This window comes from Arvicanthis niloticus, chromosome 9 (assembly GCF_011762505.2).
Source record: "Arvicanthis niloticus isolate mArvNil1 chromosome 9, mArvNil1.pat.X, whole genome shotgun sequence".
Lineage (NCBI taxonomy): Eukaryota > Metazoa > Chordata > Mammalia > Rodentia > Muridae > Arvicanthis > Arvicanthis niloticus.
The window spans coordinates 57,538,111-57,557,270 of record NC_047666.1 but is presented as its reverse complement, the minus strand read 5'-3'; the positions used below and the strand labels follow the sequence as shown (position 1 = coordinate 57,557,270).

Here is a 19,160-nt window from a genome sequence, read left to right as displayed (position 1 = left end):
AGTTTTAAACTAAATTAAGTAAGCAGTTTTAGTAGTTCATCACACCAAATCAGGCACCTGACACACTCTGTCTCTTCCTCCAGAGGAACAGAGCTTTCTCTTGGCCACAAGCTGTGGAACAGGACCAGCCTGTCTCATTGCTTCTGCTTTTAAAACTCAGGATGTTAACACAGTATCAGTCCAGAAAAAAGAAAAGGAACGTCAATTGTCAGTCAGAGTCCAAGAACATGTGAAACAAATAACACAGAACGAAGTTTATCAAGAAAAGACAAGGAAAGACAACACGATAGACTGCCCCATCACTATATCAGTGGCACAGAATTGTCAACAATCGCAGCAGTGTCTGGAAACCGCATGGCCTGTTGGGAAACGTAGTTCTCAGGCCGGCTGCCATCTTGGATATAATTGTCAAAGCTGCAAAGCCTGTTGGGAAACGTAGTTCTCAGGATGTCGAGCGCACTCACTAAAGCCCTTATCTCTCGCTAGGCGCCCGCCTGCAGGTGTTCGCCACCCGCCTCTCGCCTCCCGCTCATACTTAATTCATCACGGGCGGGAGGCTGGGAACTCATCTCCCGCCTTTTAAACTGCGGTGGGCGGGAGACCTGCATGTACTCTGGTTTCCAGTACCAGGGCGGCTCGAGCGCTGGCGAAGAGGGGACCACCGAGGGGGCCAGGGCAGCCAGTGGTTGTGGAGCCTGGCTCAGGTACTCTGCCACACAGTAGCGGCAGGGAGGGGTTCCAGAAAGACTGTACACAAAATATAAACACACAGAACTAACACAGTCAGACACACTTGCCCGAGTTTGGTCTCATAGAACCAGCCAAACGCGACCTCTGACGGGAAGGATTCCACATCTTCCCCCTAGCAGGAGCACTCATCTCCTGTTCCAAAACAGGGCAGTCAGACCTCCCTGACTCCCTAACCCAGATGGGAAAGGATACCGCCTTTCCCCAAGGGCAGCCAGACCACTCTGACTCCCTAACCACCCGTGAAGCGTCCTTCCCGGGCTGCAGCCTGTGGGTTTCAACACGTCTGTCCATCCACAGTCATTGGGCCCTCACGGTCCACAATGACAGCTGCACTCAGTCTCCGATGGGGAAGATTCCCCTCACCAAAGAAAGCAATATCAAAACACAGAAACAAAGACAGCAGAAGAAACCAAAACAAAGAGACAAGGACAGCGGCGCGCACTCTCACACACACCACTCACACAAACCTACCTCCAAGGGGTCGTCGTGTGTCTAGGGTGGTCGAGAGGTTCCCGGTCAGGGAACCAAAATGTAAGACCCCAAAAGGGGACTCTCACCCAAGTCCGGACCTGCACGAACCCAAGGACACACGAGAAACCTTCTTGATGCAATTGCAGAGGAGGTTTAATGACGAGGGCCCTCGGGCCGGAATATATCTCACGCAAGAGATAGAGATTCCGACCCCAAGCCCAGGAAACTTGGGATATTTATGGGTAGGGGTTGGGGAGAGCGGGAAAGTTTGGCGCGGTTACATATGATTGGATATATCAAACATCCGTTCCCAAGCCTGGTTTCCATCTAGCCCCCATCCCAATTATCCTAATTTACATCTGTATCTTGCTCCTGGGAGAATTCCTTTCAAGTGACTTCCGTTTACCCAGGTGTTTTATTGCCTCTATCTTGGGTCTTTTGTGCCTTTGAAATGTTTATTCAAGCCCTTGGAATGCACCCCAGGGGCAGCTAACACTTGAGTGTAAATTGAAACTCTGAGCCTAAGAAACTCACGTTGAGACCTAAAATTTCATTTTTACAATTTATTCTTACACTGTCACATGGGTCAAGTGCTCTTTCTACTCAGGTCAGCTTCTTGTGCTTACACACTCATCCTCAAAAGCACTTGAAGTGCTTTTCTGCCTTAGAAATGGATTAGTGTATGCTTTATTCAGATTGCTTTTAAGTTTTAAACATGTCCTAGATCAGGTAGGAAAGATTGGCTTCTGTTTGCCAGGAACCAGCCTCATCTTGGAGAGGAGTTCTGAGGAAGGAGTGTATGGGAGTTGAAAAAGGAACAACTCAGAGTCAAATCGTGGATTACAAGCTAGATGCCTTACATTCTGCTGGAGGCAGCTTTCCAGAAAACTCTCAAGACAGCTCTATCTTGCAGTTCTAAAGAACTCTCTGGATAGCTCTCTCTTGCAAATCAGAAGTCCAGTCTTTTATTTACATATCAATTCAGTCATCTACCCAGATTCTCTTTTGATTATCCCATGAATCAGCATTTCATGACCCTGACCCCCTGATGAATTCACAGATCTGACTGCCTTTTAAGCACAGACAATGAGCTAACTGGTTGGGATCCTGCCCTGAGATTACCATTTCCAACATGCCTAGGCCCAAACTAGCTCTGTCCCAAGCTGATATTGAACTCAGGAATGTCCCTGCTTTGTATCTGTCTGCCTATTTATTTTTCTGACAAGCTAGCTCACAATGCAGCTGCCTCTGTTATTTTAGGTCTTCAAAGCTCCTTAATACAATTCATATTGTATCCTTATATTTTGCATACTTGAGAAATTGTATATTCTCAAACTCATGTTTTCAGAGTTCTTTTCCACAGCCTTAAGGGCTAGCCTGAAGGTCTCAGCATTCACCATTTTGCTGAGACATTAACTACACCCTTGCCTCCCAGTCTTGTGCCATTTCTCATGATCAAGGAATCATTAACCTTGGCAGAGAGGACCCTCCTTGAAGGAGAAACTTGAAAGTCTGCACGTTACTATACAAACAAGCCTTACACCACAGCAACTATCAACACTTGTGGAGACCCATTTCCAGCGGGCTTTGCTCCAGGGTGGGAGCCATGTTACATTGTGCCTTACGTGGCCAAGCATGTTTTGGGAATCTAATCCTTGCCCACATTCACAGTACAATCATCACAGGCTTTCCTGAGCACACAGTGGTATCCAGATGCTTTGGACATTCTTTAGGTGTGACTGTGTTGTTGTTTCTTGTCCTTCCTTCTCTTCTGAGAGCTGCCTTGAAGGCTTACTAGTCATTATCCTAGTATGTTCAGGCTAAGTATCTTCAACTGTAGTTTATAAACAACAAAAGAATGGAAACCTAAGATAGGGCTTCAACAGCATCAATGGAGCGTTCACTCTGCCTTGCTGTGTGTTCCTTCTCGATGTCTGCTCAAGTGGCAGAATGGATGGGTGTGCCCCTTAGCCACCTTTAGAAGAAGACTAACTTAAAGACTTAAAAGATCTCACCTCTCAGTCTTTTCAGCACTTGTGGGTAAGATTTTAATATGTGAACTTTGAGCAGAAACAAACGTTCAAGTCACCAGAAGGCATTCTAGAAAACAAAAATTTGGTATCTTTATTTGTTGATATATATTCTCTTTTCTGTCATACACTGGAAGGACAAACTGACAAATATACATGTGTTAGGTTAAAATATAAAGAACCTGAGTGTTCAACAATGCAGGTTAAGCAATCCATTGGATACAACCAGGAAAAATTAGGAGTAAGACCATGAAAATTAATGTTTATCATTATCAGACTAATAATCCTTAAAAGTTATTAGGTACTGAATTTAGACTATGTACCTTTCTAAATGCTTTCTTTCTATTAACTTAATTAACAAACTCTTACTATAGTCTTTTAGTCAAAATCCATGATCTAACCCCATTTTAAAGATAGGGAAATTGAGGTTCAGAATTTACCTCATAACATGCTGAAGGATAGATAACTAGTATATAGAAGTAGAATTTAAACTAAGCCAATTTGACCTTAAAGTTCTTGCCCCCAGGCATCATCATTCACTAGGTATCTCTGTAACCTTTTTTTTTTTTTTTTTTTTTGAAATAATCAAAATGCTTTTATTTCACCATAAAATGTGTTAAAGATAACCAGTCAAATTTTGACAAAGCCAGATGGCTGGGAAAATGAAACAGTGTTTCCTTCCAGAGATTAGCCATACTCTGCATGGTAGAGTGGTGTTTAAAGTAGCATGTGAAAGAGTTAAAAATTTTTAAACCTTCCACAGATGGAGTCAAGAGTGCAGATCAGCTTGTTCTGCGCTCTGGGTCCTAGGAAACTAGCTATCTACAAGACAAGATAGATTGAATAGGGTTTGAGCTGGGAGTTCAGGTCAGTGTGCCCATGCACCCTGGATACCAGGAACAGAACTGACCACAAGACAAATTAGATAGGGTTTGATATTTCCCCATAACTGTTCCTTGAACCTGTCACGGAAGCTGAACACTGGACAGGTGCTTTCTATAGATACTTAATCATGATTTCCCCCTTCATCTCCCTGGGTTGCGGTTTTTCCCTTTAAAAAGCTCTTCCTCTTCTCTAAGGGGGTCGTACTTCATTGCTTGCCTCTGCGTAGGACAGGCTTGAAGTGCGGCCTCAGTGCATTGAAATCAAATATACCTCGTGTTAATTTCATAATTGCAGTTATTGGGGTGGCCATGAATTCCCGTGGGCTGAGAGGGAGTTTCTCCCCTCCTGGCGGGCCTTACACATGTACACAGAAATAGATCCCAAATGAGGGTGACTCACAAGAGTTCCCTCTTACGAGTTTACTACCAAGAGGAGGCAGAATAGAATACTTGGTTTATTTGTTACTGCCCATTGCTGTGTAACAGACCATGGCCAAAGCAGTTTATAGAGGATGTTCATTTTGACCTACATTCCAGAGGGATAAGAGTCCCTTATGTCAGGGAAGCATCACAGCAGGATCAGGAAGCTGACTTTTGTTACCTTAAACAAAGAGCAGAGAGTTAACTGGAAGTAGGCCATGCAATATACTCTCAAAGCCCACCCCACCAAAGCTGTACCTACTAAACTTTCCCCAACAGGACCTCCAACTAAAGACCAAGTGTTCAAATACCTGAGCCTATGGAGGACATCTCATTTAAACCACCTAAAATACCTTAATATTGATAGTGATTGTCACTCATAGGGGAATCATGGGGGATCCTTCTGTAACTTATTCTTTAGATTATGTTCATGGTAAACACTTAAAAACCATACAATATAAGCAAGACTTTTGATGCTTTAAAACTTTTATTTGAACAATATTTTATTGTGAACTATACATAACTTTTGTATATTCTGACCCACATAAGTGATTATAAGATGGTTGTGAGGCACTCATTTACCAGCTGCCCAAAGTCACCACCTTTGTAGCAAAGATGGTGGATCAGAAAGGCTTTTGGAACATTTATTTTTGAAACCTAAATTATTTATTAATTGCTATTAACTTTTGTACATGTATCTTCTGTAGTAAGTTACACACTTTTTAATTCTCTTAGATTTTTCTAGATGATCTATTATTTAATCTATAAGTAATAACTTCTTCCCAAATACTTACAATCATAATATTTATATAAAGTCTACCCAAAACTGAATGAGCTGTTTAAATAATAAGTAATTTCATAGATAACATGGAAATGAGTCCTACCTAAATGTAATCTAAAATATTAAAGTTACAGAATACCATATATAATACAATCTAGTCTTAATTATAGGTATAAAAAATATAGTATATAAAGGTCTTGCTTTGAGACTGTTGTCTTCCCTACACAAATTTACCTACCTATTTTAGCTCAAGTAACCATAACAAATACCATAGTGTAGGTGGCTGAAATAGTAGTTTATCTGTTTGCTCACAGTATGGAGGTCTGAGATCAAGGTCTCTGCTGACTCTTTTCCTGCTGAGAGTGCTCTTCCTCACTGGGGCTATCTTCTCTGTTCACATAGAGCAGATCTTTGACTCGTTTGCTCTCAGAACACATCTACAGCCACAAGGTAGGAGTCAACCCTTTGACTTCATTGAGTCTCAATTAGTTCCTAAAGACCTTGTCTCTAGAAGCAGTGATGTTGTGGTTAGGGCTTCAGTATTTGAATTGCTTTGACTAAACCCTTGACAGTACCCTTCCTAATTCTGTGTTTAATTGATTTTATTGTGGATGGGACTATTTTCATGCTCATGAATGTCTTTAAGGTACTTGTTGCTCTACCATGTATCTATCATGGGGATTGTATCTCAATTTAAGCTATGAATTTCTTTTCAGACACAAAATCGAATGAAACTGATGGCTGACAACTATGAGGATGATCACTTCAGATCCTCCCGTTCCAATCAGACGAACCATAAACCCTCCCCAGACCAGGTAAGACCATGCTTGAGTGTTTCATCTTTTTAAAGAGATCACTTATATCCACATATGTTGTGGTAACATATTGCAAATTCTAGGTTATAAATTAGAAGAATCTTAGCTTTTCTTCAAATAATTTCAATATAGGAAGTTTATGATTCTGTACATCATAAAAGCATATGCTTCGTTCGAGGCCAGCTTGGTCTACAGAGTGAGTTCCAGGACAGCCAGGACTACACAGAGAAACCCTGTCTTGAAAAACCAAAAAAAAAAAAAAAAAGCATATGCTTCAATTATTTATAAGAACTATTATTAAGTAATTGCCTTGAGATGAAAAAAAAACTGAGTGAGTCCTACTTTTCTTATTAAAGAATTGGTTAAGCACAGAAATTAATTCTTGTTGAATTGCAGAGTATTTACTCTCTGCACATCGTCCGTTAAAGGTACAGCTGCAGGCTGGAATTTCCCTCACTGGTCAGTACCTTATCTAGTGTGCGCAAGGCCCTAACTTGAATCTCCAGGACCACAAAAAAATTAAATCTTTTTTGAATAGGATGATAGATGAAATTTAATTTTTTCCCTTCATTTCCTGGTATACCCTTTCAGTATGACATTCTCAAGAGATATTGCTTTCAGCTTGTTACTAATGCAAAAGAGATATTCATGAAATCGAAGAGAATCATATTCAATTGCAGATTTTTGAAAGGAGGGGGAAAAAAGCCCTCTCAAGATCTTGAATATGATGAATCCTTGTTCATTGAGATTGGGCAGATTATTTCATATCTCTGTGCCCAAAATCAGTTTCAACATCTCTGTCACACCCAGTTTTAAAATGTATAAAAATGCGAAACTAAGGGGAAAAATAATAGCCAAGTAATTACAACCATATGACTGCAAAGTCAAGGAAAACTCCCCCACTAAACATCTACCAAGTGACAACTGGGGCATTGTCTTAGAAGAAGCCATAGAAACATATAGATGAAAGTAGTAATTGGCATCCAACATGTTATTCTAAGAGTCAGAATGAATGGTCCTATAAGATGGCCTTTACTAAGGCTGCTGAGACACACCTAGTACTTTAGAGGGAAAACAGAATCAGCCTTACATCAAATGGAGAACCATCTACCTGGTGTCCCCCACCTAGAAACCACTGCTCTGCCTGCTTTCTGCTACTGAATTAAGACTGTCTAGCCTCTGCATGAAACATGTCAGATCTTTTCCATGCAACAGGTTTGGATATGAGGTAGAGGTATAGGATGTGGGAAGGACAAACAGAAATGGAGAAAGAACAAGTAGATCCTACAGAAAAGCTCTGACTTGAGAACATTACACCAGCTCTGGAAAGGGAGGGGAGTAGACATGGACCATAAGCTCATTACTAATTTGTAGTTTAGGGAGCTAGAACCTAATGTATAAACAGCCAAGAACTTCTTTTCTGCTACATTATGTTTATGTCTTTGTTTTAATACTAACCAACTCTTTTTCATTCCCATGCTGCCCTGGGGCATTGTTCCCTTGTCATCTCTCCCCATAGGATGAGGAGGAGGGTATATGGGCATAGCCAATCAGATGCTCTTAGTTCAGCCATTTTGTTCAGAACGGTGAGAAACAGCTTTCCTTAATTACAGAAATGATTTTCGCTTGTTTTCATGTTTCTTTCTTCATGATCACCTTCACATCTCCTCTGTAAAGTCGTGAACTCCCAGTGTGCTTTCTGCCCCTTCATTTTCACATGACTCTTGTGTGGATTGCTGTGCTTTTGACATAGTGGGGTTTGGATTTTGTGTCCTTTTTTTCTTTTTGTGTGTTATTAGTCACATTTATAATTTCTTTCTGTACATTTTTGACAGAATTTCCAGGGCATATAATGAAATTTCTCAATTGATGATTTTATTTATAAATCATCCTGTCTCTGATGATTTTACAGTGTCTTGTTTAGTAACTCACCACAGATTAATAGGGGGTAGGGGACAGACAGCTATGTTGCTATTAGCCTATGTTTAAAATACACTTTATGATAATTATAAATATGTAGTCTGTTTTATTTTTAAAAAACTGTACTGTGAACTATACCTTCTCATGTTCCTACCTGCTTATAGAGAATACGATGAATTCTGAGGGTCAGAACCTAGGATCTACCTAGGGCTTTAACATTAGTCTTAAAATGGCACTAAAAAAAAGTTGGAATAAAGGAGGAAGTTTTTAGAAAAGGAAATTATTTTAATTCCTTTTCTTACAATGCTGTGGTGTTCAACAGCTGTCAGGGCACTGTCTAAATTCTCCTTTACAGACCCTCTGGCTGGAAAACACAGTGCAGCTGTGGCCATATCTTCCTTTGATCTTATGCCCTTGAAGTTTGTCTAAGGAAGTCAGTTTCTTGGAAAGTGATAATTGTGACTACTAAGCTCACACGTACTGGTGCTTGCATCCGCTGGACACACTGCCCATGCTTTTGTTGACCTCACTCCTTTGGAGTCAGCTCTCCCTGAATGTCTGTGTCTTGATGTTAAACTGCTTTAAAAATGCAAATATATCAACCTCTGAATATTGAACACAGCCAAAAAGGATAAAAGGTAAGTCCTTCAGTGGCCAGGTTTCTATATGACTTTTAGCAACAGGTAGGAAAAGTGCAGGAAGGGAAATGTACAGTAGCAACCAGAAAGCATGCTGCACACCAGAAAAAGCTAAAAAACGAAAGGAAATCTGTGCCCTGGTTGTTTATCTGCACACTGCAAGGGCATGTATTTGTTACCATGAGGTATGTAGGGGCCACACAATAGCTGTAGTTTAGCAGTCATTTGTACACAAATGATTCTGCCTTCTCCAGTTTTTTGGCAGGACATGTAAGCTTCTTGGCTTGCCACGAGCAAGAAGTGTGCCCTTCATATACATGAATTGTTTTACTCAGCCCTTTTTCTGTCAATGATAAGAAACACATTATTGCTTTGGAAAATAAAGTTACTGAGTAATTGTACCAGGAGATTAAAAATAAACAAGCCATCTCATGTCCTGGTCTGGAGTCTACATTTCCATGTCTGCTGCTCTGATGGAGCGAGGTCTAGACCAAGCTTCCTCTGCTCCTGCTTAGACTAACCCTTTCCTACCTGTGTTCTTAGAGGCCAACTGCGCCTGCTGCTGTGGGTGGCTCTCATGGTGCCTTTGCAGCTAGTTAGCAGGAACTGTTGTTTATACAATACAGTGCTTCATACTTTTTAAACTCTGCCACACACTTTATATGGAAAAACATTTTACCTAAGAAAACACACTAATAAAGGCTGGGGTTGTGGTATGTGCCTATAATATCAGCACTTAGATATCTGAGGCAGAAAGATTATAAATTCAAGGCCATCTTGAGCTCTGAGACAAGACCCTGTCTCAAAAACAAAATCAAGAATTGTATGAGCAGTCCCTAAAGCACTGCAGAAGTCTTGGCTTCTTTCTTTCTTGTATTTATTTCTGTGTTGTCTCTACAGAAAATGAATTTTTCTTAACAAAATTTTGAATTTGAAATTTATATTTTCCTACCAACTTAAGAAATTAATGTGTTCTCTAAAGCATTTTATAAGCCACCACACTCTGGTGAAGCTGGAGTCTAAAGTAGAAACCATAAATAGTGAGTTGGGAGGAGCTGAAAGCACTGAGCTGGGCCAGGCGGGGAGGCTGCAGAGCCTGAGGTTCCGAGCGCAGGCTTTTGAACAGTCTTTGCTGAGCCCTCACTGTAGCACCTGCTGGCTGGTGTGCTCTCTCCACTTTGGCTTTCTCTCTAAGAGACAGTGGTGTCAGAAGTACACACTTGTGAGACAGGGACCTAGACTACACAGTCTGGATCTAGACACCACCATTTAACTCTGTGGCCGAGGAAAGTCAGGTCACCTCTCTGTAGGAGTTTCTTTACCTAGTTCATGAGTTTATCAGTGCTTTGTGCTGTTGTAGGATGCTGTCAGCAGTTTCTTACAGCCCTAAGCACTGGACTTTGTGCAATGCTGTTACTGTTTTTTTGCTGTTGAACTCATTAATTTAGATCTTATTCCAAGAAGAATACATTTTCAGTGACTGTTAGTTACTATTATTGGAAATATCATCATCTAAGTACATTGTTTTTATTTCAGAGGTAAGACTGTAGAGGGGAGATTTGGAAGTTGGGACTCAGGGGTCCCAGGCATTTCTATGTTCTAGGACAAGTGACTAGAAGCTGTTGTTATGTGGCAACCAGGATACATTTTATTACTGAAAGTTTGATGTCATGTATGTTGAGGAATACTTTCCTTTAGGAAAACAACTTTCAGGCTAGTGAGATTGTTCAATGGGTAAAGATGCTTGCTAAACAAGCATGACAGCCTGAATTCTATCTCCCTAACCCCACCTATGTCAGAGGGAGAAAACTAACTCTACAAACTGACCTCCATATGTGAACCGTGATATGCGCGCACACACACACACACACAAACAAATAATAATAATAATAATAATAATAATAATAATAATAATAATAATAATAAAAAGAAGATACTTTGAATTTTGTTAAGAGATTTCCTCTAACATATATATAGTCAGTGTAACATTTTCTGTAAAAGAATACATTTCATCAGTAGCAGTGGCTTGTTTGCCAACATAGGACTCCAAACAGTAGTACAAATCTGACCACCTTGGCCACCCCAGTGAGAGCACCAGAACAAAGGCAGGCTAGATTTACGTCAACTCAGCACATGCTAGGGTCATCAGAGAAAAGGTAGCCTCAACCTAGAAAATGCCTACAGAAGATCGAGTTGTAAGGCATTTTCTTCAGTAGTGATCAGTGGAGTGCAGGAGTGGCCTCTGCTCCATGAAAGCAAACTGAGCAAGCCATATGGAGGAAGCCAGCAAGCAGCATCACTACCAACCCCATAGTCACTGCATCAGCTCCTGCCTCCAGGTTCCTGCCCTGTTTGAGTTTCTGTCCTGACTTCTCTCAATGATAAAGAGTGATGTGAAGTGTAAGCCAAATAAGCCCTTTACTCCCCAACTTGCTTTTGGTCAAGGTGTTTCATCATAGCACTGGAAACCCTAACAAAGGCAGATTTTCTGTCTAGATTAGCTCGTTCATGCTGTTCTTTATCCCTTCAGTTTATCCTTTCTTCTTCTTCCTTGACAAGAGAACATTGGAGCCATGAGTAAAAGGATTTTAATATGATTGCTTTCCTGTTGTCCAGAACAATGCCTGTTCACCCTCAATTTAATAGGTGTATATGCACACAAATAAAATACATATGATTATAAAATAGAAATATATATTTATATATTTTATGATATATATAATCATATAGGATATATAATCATATATATATTGGCTTCTCTTGGTTACATTTGATATAGAATAATGGTCTTGAGCCACACATTAACTATATGAACAGTAACAGAAGCTAACAGAGGATGGGAGTTCTATGTAATTTTTGTTATGTAAACCACTACAAATAACAAAAAAAAACATTATCACATGATAACACAAATTATATGGCATGTCATTCAGTCATTTACAATCATAGGGTAGGTCCCAGGTTTGTGATTTTTAATAAAGACAATAAACATTTCTAATAAGCTTTCATTGAATTTTTTATTATAAAAGTAAAAATGTATTATAAAACTAGTTAGATTTTGTCATGTTTGAGAGACTAATACATCAATATCTAGTGTATTTGCCTTTGGGAAGATAGAATCTATGAGTGTTAAGAAATGGTTGCCTTTCTGTCAGATTATATTTTATGCATTTCATTTGGAAATTAACAAGTCAACTGAATTTGAAATCACAGACATATCAAAGTATTAATTAATTTTCTGAAACTCTTCAAATCTTGCTTTCAAGTTCTTGTATCAAATTGAAAAGCAAGGCTGGTTATTTTCCACTGTCCACAGGACTGTCAGTAATATGATGGAATGCATAAAATGTTTGCCCTGATTTGAGCTTGCCATAATTTCAATTCCATTTGCAACACTATTTAACTGGGATCATTATATTGATAAATTGGTTTTTATCTTGAATCTGTGTTTTATCTTGAATCACTTAAAGAAGTAGTTAAAACCACTAAAAATGCTAAATATATATATGCCAGTTTTGATCAAGTTCTGGCACAGAGTTTGACTTCCATAATGGCTGCACCAGTTTACATTGCCATCAACATTGGATAAGGATCCCTTTCTTCCCACATCCTTACCAGGATTTCTTGTCATTTGTCTTTTTAAAATATGTTTTTGCTAGGTGAAATTGATTCTTGAAGCAGTTTTAATTTTCATTTCCCTAATAGCTAAGGATATTGAACTCTTCAAATATCTATGGGCCTTTTGTAGTTCATCTTGAGGCCTATTTGTTGATTTTATGATTTGAGGTTTGTTTAGTTTTTACAACCTTTATTTACCCATTGGATGTGTACTTGGCAAAAATTTGTTCCATTCACTAAGCTGTCTTCAAATAACGTGTTTGATAATTTCTTTTGATGTACAAAAGCATTTTCATTTCATATCATCCCACTTCTCAGCTCCTGAAATTATTTCTTGTGTCGGAGACCTTTCAGAAACTCCTTGCTACACCTATGTCTTTTTTAAAATTATTATCATCATCATTATCATCATCATTATTAATCATTTTATTCATTTACATTTCAAATGATATCCCCCTTCCCGGTTGCCCCTCCACCCGGTCCCCTTTCTCCCCTTTCTCCTTTGCCTCTATGAGGGTGCTCCTCTACCTACTCACCCTCTCCCGATTCACCCCTCTAGTATCCCCCTGTGCTGGGGAATCAAGCCTCCCTTCCCTCCCATTGATGTCAGGTAAAGCCATCCTCTGCTACATATTGCATATGTATCTGCAGCCATGGGTTCCTCCATGTTTACTCTTTGGTTGGTGGTTTACTCTCTGGGAGCTCTAGGGGGTCCACTTAGTTGATATTGTTCTTCCTATGGGGTTGCAATCCCCTTCTTCAGTCCTTTTCCTAGCTCTTCTATTGGGGTTCCCCGGCTCAGTCCAATGGTTGACTGTGAGTATCTGTATCTGTATTGGTAGAACCTCTCAGGGAACAGCCATATCAGGCTCCTGTTAGCAAGCACTTCTTGGCATCAGCAATTGTGTGTGGGGTTGGTGTCTGCAGATGGGATGGATCCCTAGGTAGGGCAGTCTCTGGATGACCTTTCCTTCAGTCTCTGTTCCATTTTTTGTCCTTGTCTTTCCATTGGACAGGAACATTTCTGGGTTAACAATTTCGATATGGGTGGGTGGCCCGATCCCTCAACTAGGAGGCTGTGCCTATCTACTGGAGATGGTCTCTATACAGGTTCTATCTCCCCTTTGTTGGATAAAGTCATCCCCATTGGGTCCTGGGAGCCTTTCGCTTCCTTGGTGTCTGGGAATTTCTAGTGGCTACCCCCAGTTATCCATCCCCCACAGCTACATATTTCTATTCAATTGTTTTCCCCATCCCCTCCTCTCTCCCTCCCAGATCCCTCCCTCCCTCCTGTGATTATTTTGTTTCCCCTTCTATGTAGGATTGAAGCATCCACACTTTGGTCTTTCATTTGAAAACTTCTGTACTTGTAGCAGTTTGAAAATTTCAGATCTTGCATTATAATGCTTGGCTTATTTTTAATTGATTTTTGTACAGGGTAAGAGATGAAGATCTAGTTTTTGTCCTTCTACATGTATATATCCAGATAACTCAGCATTATTTGTTGAAAAATGTGTCTTTTGTATATCTTTCTTGAATACTGTGTGATACTAGTTGTGTAGGTTTATTTCTGTATTCTCCATTCCATTAATCAGATGTTCTGTGCCAGTATCATACAGTTTCTGTGGACTCTTATAGTGCCCAGTGTTACACCTCCATTACTGTTCTTGCTGCTTAGGATTGCTTTTGCTCTTCTGAACCTTTAGAGGAATTTCTTCTAGTTCTGTGAAGAACATGGTTGGTAATTTGATGAGGGCTGTGTTGACTCTGTAGATCACTTTGGCAGTACAGCCATTTTTATGTATCAGCTTTGCCAATCCATGAGCATAGACAGTCTTTCCTTCTTGGCGTGTCTTCAGTTCCCTTATTCCATGTCTCCAGGAGACAAGAAAGGAAGCGTCCTCACCTAGATAGTCCTCTCCTCTCTGACAGAAGTGACCTGGGCTGTATGAACCACTGTGGGGCTTTTTGTGGATGAGAAAACAAACACACAGTAGCTTTTGCAGCAGGAAGATAGAAAATAGGAGAGAAAAGGAATTGCCGATAAGCTTGATACAATTGTGGTTATTTTGCTGTATCACTGTGCAGTGGTGCTGTTTTTTTCTTTTTCTTTTTTTTTGAAATATCAGGGTTTTTTTTTAATTTTTACTTTTTAACTCAGAGGTTATAAACAGAAAAATGCAGGATGTGGGGAAGGGGATGACACAGTGAAGACCTCCAAACTCGGGAGACCCTTACTCAAGTCTTGGGAAGTCACAACCACCCAAAAATCGAAAGATACCGTACCTGGATGCAATCAGCAGAGGTTTATTAGGGAGAGTTGGCCGGCCAAGGTCAATTCGTTTGCTCACGCAGGAGCTGAATTGACAAAGCCAGTTAGTCTGAGAAGGGTTTTTAAAGGGGAAAACCACAAACCTAGGGAGTGAGGAGGAGGTGAAAGGTTGCTAAGGAAATATAACATAAAAATAGCAGAGAATTCCAGAGGAACGCAACCTAAGTGAATCAGGGTCATGTGGAAAACACTCTGTATACCCATTCCTCTCAAAAATGTGGTCTTGTCATGTCACTTGCTCAACTATTTCTCAGTTGGTGCCCTGTCACTTGCCCAACTATTTCTCAGTCTCACCTAGATGACTTGCATTTTTCTTTGTGGTCAGGAATGTGTCTTCCTGCTTTGGGCCTTCCCCACCCACAGGTGGGTTCTCTTCCCTGAGGCTTGAGGAATGTTAATCCAGCATGTGTCCTCTGACTCAGGGATAATGTACTCCTCCCCGAATGTATCCCCGGGCAGTGAAGGCCTGAAATCTTACATTCAGTTCCGCTTTCTGGAACTAGTGAACCTGCATTCTTTTGCTCAGGTCTAGGGGTAAAGAAAAAGCCTGTATATATTTTTAAAAATGATTTTTATAATTTTTCACTCTACATCAGAAGCATAGGTGTTCAGGGGGAGTACTGATATCGTTCAGAACAGGGTATCAGTTGGGTAAAGGTTCAGGGGTCAGGTCACTATGACTCTGCCTGTGATTCACTTGTCCTTATCTAAGTTGGTACTATCCGCCAAGGCTGCCTATTTACAAGGTCTGTGACTACTTAGGCTGGTAAATTTGCACCAAAGCTGCCTATTTACAGTAGCTTATGGTGCTGTTTTTTCTTAAGAGAAGTCATTGTGTACAATAATGCACCTACACTTCCTACTTTTTTCTCTAACAAAAGACTATATCTCATCTATGAAACTGAAAAGGCACTCTTTGTTTAGCTTCTCTTACAAGGTCTGTGCACAGTTCTCGTGGTGTTTGGCCTGGTGTTGAAGGATGAGCTTTGCTCTTAGACCTGACACTGGCCCCTCAGCACCTGTGTAACTGCTGCAAGTCACTTAGCAGCTTTAAGCATTAGAGCCTCTGTGCTGAGTCATAATAATAATAATAAAACCTGTGTGCTATCCTAGAGAGGCCTAGGAAAGAAGGAAGGAAGGAAGGGAGGGAGGGAGGGAGGGAGGGAGGGAGGGAGGGAGGGAAAGAACGGAGGGCTCTTCAGGGAAGTGAGAAATACAATAGGAAACTAAGTGGGGGAAGAAATAGGAACTGCAGGGTGGGGGACAAATGAGAGTAAAGTATGATGTGTACACGTATACATGCTGAGGTGGAACCCATTACTTTGTATACTAACCTAAAATTAGTGAAAGAATGACTACATCTTCATTGAGGGATATTGTGAGGATTAAATGTCCTCACTTATTCCATGCATGTTACCCTTTGCTAGGAACTCAGGGAGTGCTCGGTAACAGCAGTAAGTAGAACACTGGTGGCAGTGATTATACAGCTTCCTGTGTCCTGTTATAAAATGCATTCTTCTGATCACCCATAAAACTAGACCTCTGTAACCAGTTTTTCGTCACTAAAATGTAATCATAAAAGTGAAAATCTTTCTGAGCCTCTGATGAATCTCTAGAGAGCTCAACACTAGCTCAGCAACTCCATTGCTTTGTCCTTGAGGTACTGTGGTAGGTTAGCTACTGACATTAGGCCCTGCCCAGTTACCTCCACGAAGCACCCTATAATACACAGGGGGTTTTTTCCCCTCCACTTCTGGAGTTTTCTAACTAAAGAGAATATTTATACAATAGCAACAAATCATTAAAAATGTTATCACCTCTCTATACTGTGGTTCACAGATACACTCTACATTTTTGTGGTTTTCTCTATGTGATTTAAGGAAGAGAGGTGTCCTTTACCTTGTTTGAGTTACTTCTTATACATAAATAGTGTTTAAGCATCACTGTTAAAGCATGTGCACTCGATCCATAGGTTCATATCATGAAGGAGTATTCAACTAATGAAGCACTTGTCTTCCCTTCCTGATATTTGTGATTTGGGCATTTTCCTAAACAACCAGATATCCTCATCATTATGTGCAATGAGACCCCTCACGTCCTACCTGTTTTTCACAGCCATCTGAAAATACAGAACCCCACCAAACTCACAGATTCTTACTGAATGAAAATATTAGCAATTTGTGATGTGTCTCAATGGCCCTGGATTCAATCCCATCTCACACTCTCTGTCTCTGTCTATCTGTCTGTCTGTCTGTCTGTCTGTCTGTCTGTCTCTCTCTCTCTCTCTCTGTGTGTGTGTGTGTCTCTGTCTCTGTCTCTGTCTCTCTCTCTCTCTCTCACACACACACACACACACACACAGGAGGTTTGCATGTATTTTGCTTACTTTTATGCAAGATTAGCCAATTTTCAATATTCTTGTTTTTCCCCACACCATAAAAAGTTATTATCTAATCTGATACCGCTCATATGTAAGTGCCCTGGGTGACCCATCCAGTATTTGTTACATTTTCTAGCATATTGTATATTAAGTTGACTACTCAGCCCCTTAGGTTGTCATCCCTTTGATATCAACCCCTTTAGATGCTAGTTTTGAAAGGCTGATCTACACTTGCTATCATGTGACACTATTTTATTAGGTGATGCTGTAGAGGGCTATTAGTTGACTCTTGTCTTATCTGGACCCTTCAACAGCAGCTTTGTTACAGCAGGGCTCTGTGTCACTACTTCTGTTAGCTTGTCCTTGACTCCTCACAGGTGTTTTTTTTTTTTTTTTTTTTTTTTTTTTTTTTTTTTTTTTTTTTTTTTTTTTTTAATACATCCTCTCTGGTAGGATTCCTAGGTATTTGTGGTTAAATGAACATTTTCTTGGACACAGAACTGTAGCATCAACCAAAACAGAAGAGCCCTTCTCCTGTGATGCATCCCCCTCTTCCTAATGCTAGGATGAGACCAAGTCTCCAGCTGAGTCTGGCAGTCAGTGCTTCTGGGATAAATTAAATGAGCACAGTTGATTGAGGTGTAGCTGGACTGCATCTCTGCTTTCCCATTATGCCAAGAGATCAAAGCAGTGTACAAATAGAGGCTTAGTCTAGAAAATATTCAAAACAGATGGCTCATTCTTTTAGTGAAAATTCAGATTTTAAGGCAAAACACTTGTTAACAAGACTTCATTGAAGGATCATCAACTGTGGCTGTTTCTTCCTAGATTTCAAGACTGGAATCCCAGACTTTTAGTATGAGGATGTGGTGACAAACCTAGAATGGTCTTTAGCTGCTTTTCCTGTGACTAGGAAATAAGTTATTCAGAGTTTGCATTTGGCACTCTGGATATCAAGTGAAAATATCTTAAATTTGCTCATCATTTTGTTGATTGGTCAGTATTTTAAAAGCTAGTATTCATATTGTTATGTCCTCCTGGAATTGAATTAGGATGTTTAGCACTGTATGCCAGGTTTTAACAAGTTGAAAGCACATCTGTGCACTCCTTCGCTGCTTACACCTGTGTCCTCAGTTTAACATAGACGAATTCAATTAGTATATGTGTCTTATTAAAGTGTTCATTATTTTGGTTTAAAGCTGATTGAAGTGAGAAATAAAATTAATCCATAAGTATTTTCTGGGTGCATGGCAGGGTGGCTAGAATGCAGGGAAGTCCTTCACGATGGCCGCAAGACGGCAGGCCCCAATAACACGAGAAAGTCCGTGGGTTTCCAAAACGGCTTTATTGATGTTTATTATTTATTTATTGATTGTAGTTGAATCTGGATGTGTAACCCCCCTGAAACTCAGGGCAGACCTGAGTTAAATAGGGAGGTCGAGGGGGGAGGGTCTGGGAAAAAGAATACATAATTGGCTATGCCCTCTGGCCTTTAGGTAACTCAATATGGAAATCTCTCTAGGGCTGAGGCCTGTAGTTACACCCTCTACCTGTGGATGGTGATGCAAACATTTCTGGGAGGGGCTGCATTGTCCTAGTGACTGAAAAGCATGGGTCAGTGGAGATCTAGACCACCTGTCAGGACCCCTGGGTTCTGGGGGCGTGGCCAAACACCTGCTATTGCCCCATTGGGGTTGGGGTTCCAGGCCCCTGCCCAGCCAAGAACCAAGCTATTCTTAAGCGTCCCCACACCTGGGCATACCCTCTGTACCTATGATATACCAGGTTCATAAGGAGTAAATAAATGTTTCAAGACCATTAAACACTACAAAACAGATTTTCTACAAGAAAAATTTTACAAATTGCCATGGGAAACCTCAGTAGACACTCAGTAGTTAAAACGGACTATGATATATGAGCTAACTCTTAAAGGAGCAATAGACATCTGTTGAAATTTATTTATTTTTACTTTGTATCTGTCAGCATTTTCCCTGCATGTATACATTGTGTGTGCCTTCTGCCAAAGGAGGACAGAAGAAGGTATCAGATGTTCTGGAATTGGAGTTAAAGAGAGTTGTGAGCCTCTGTGTAGATGCTAGAAACTGAACTCAGGTTCTCTGG

General features: G+C 40.5%; 1 protein-coding gene across 1 annotated transcript in view; it reads left to right on the top strand.

The window, feature by feature from the left end:
- The window catches only part of Erc1 (ELKS/RAB6-interacting/CAST family member 1), a 288,788-nt gene that overhangs the window by 232,952 nt on the left and 36,676 nt on the right, over positions 1-19,160 (top strand). The window contains 1 exon segment of the mRNA XM_076940435.1: positions 6,053-6,151. Within this exon segment, the coding sequence (XP_076796550.1) occupies positions 6,053-6,151 (99 nt within the window).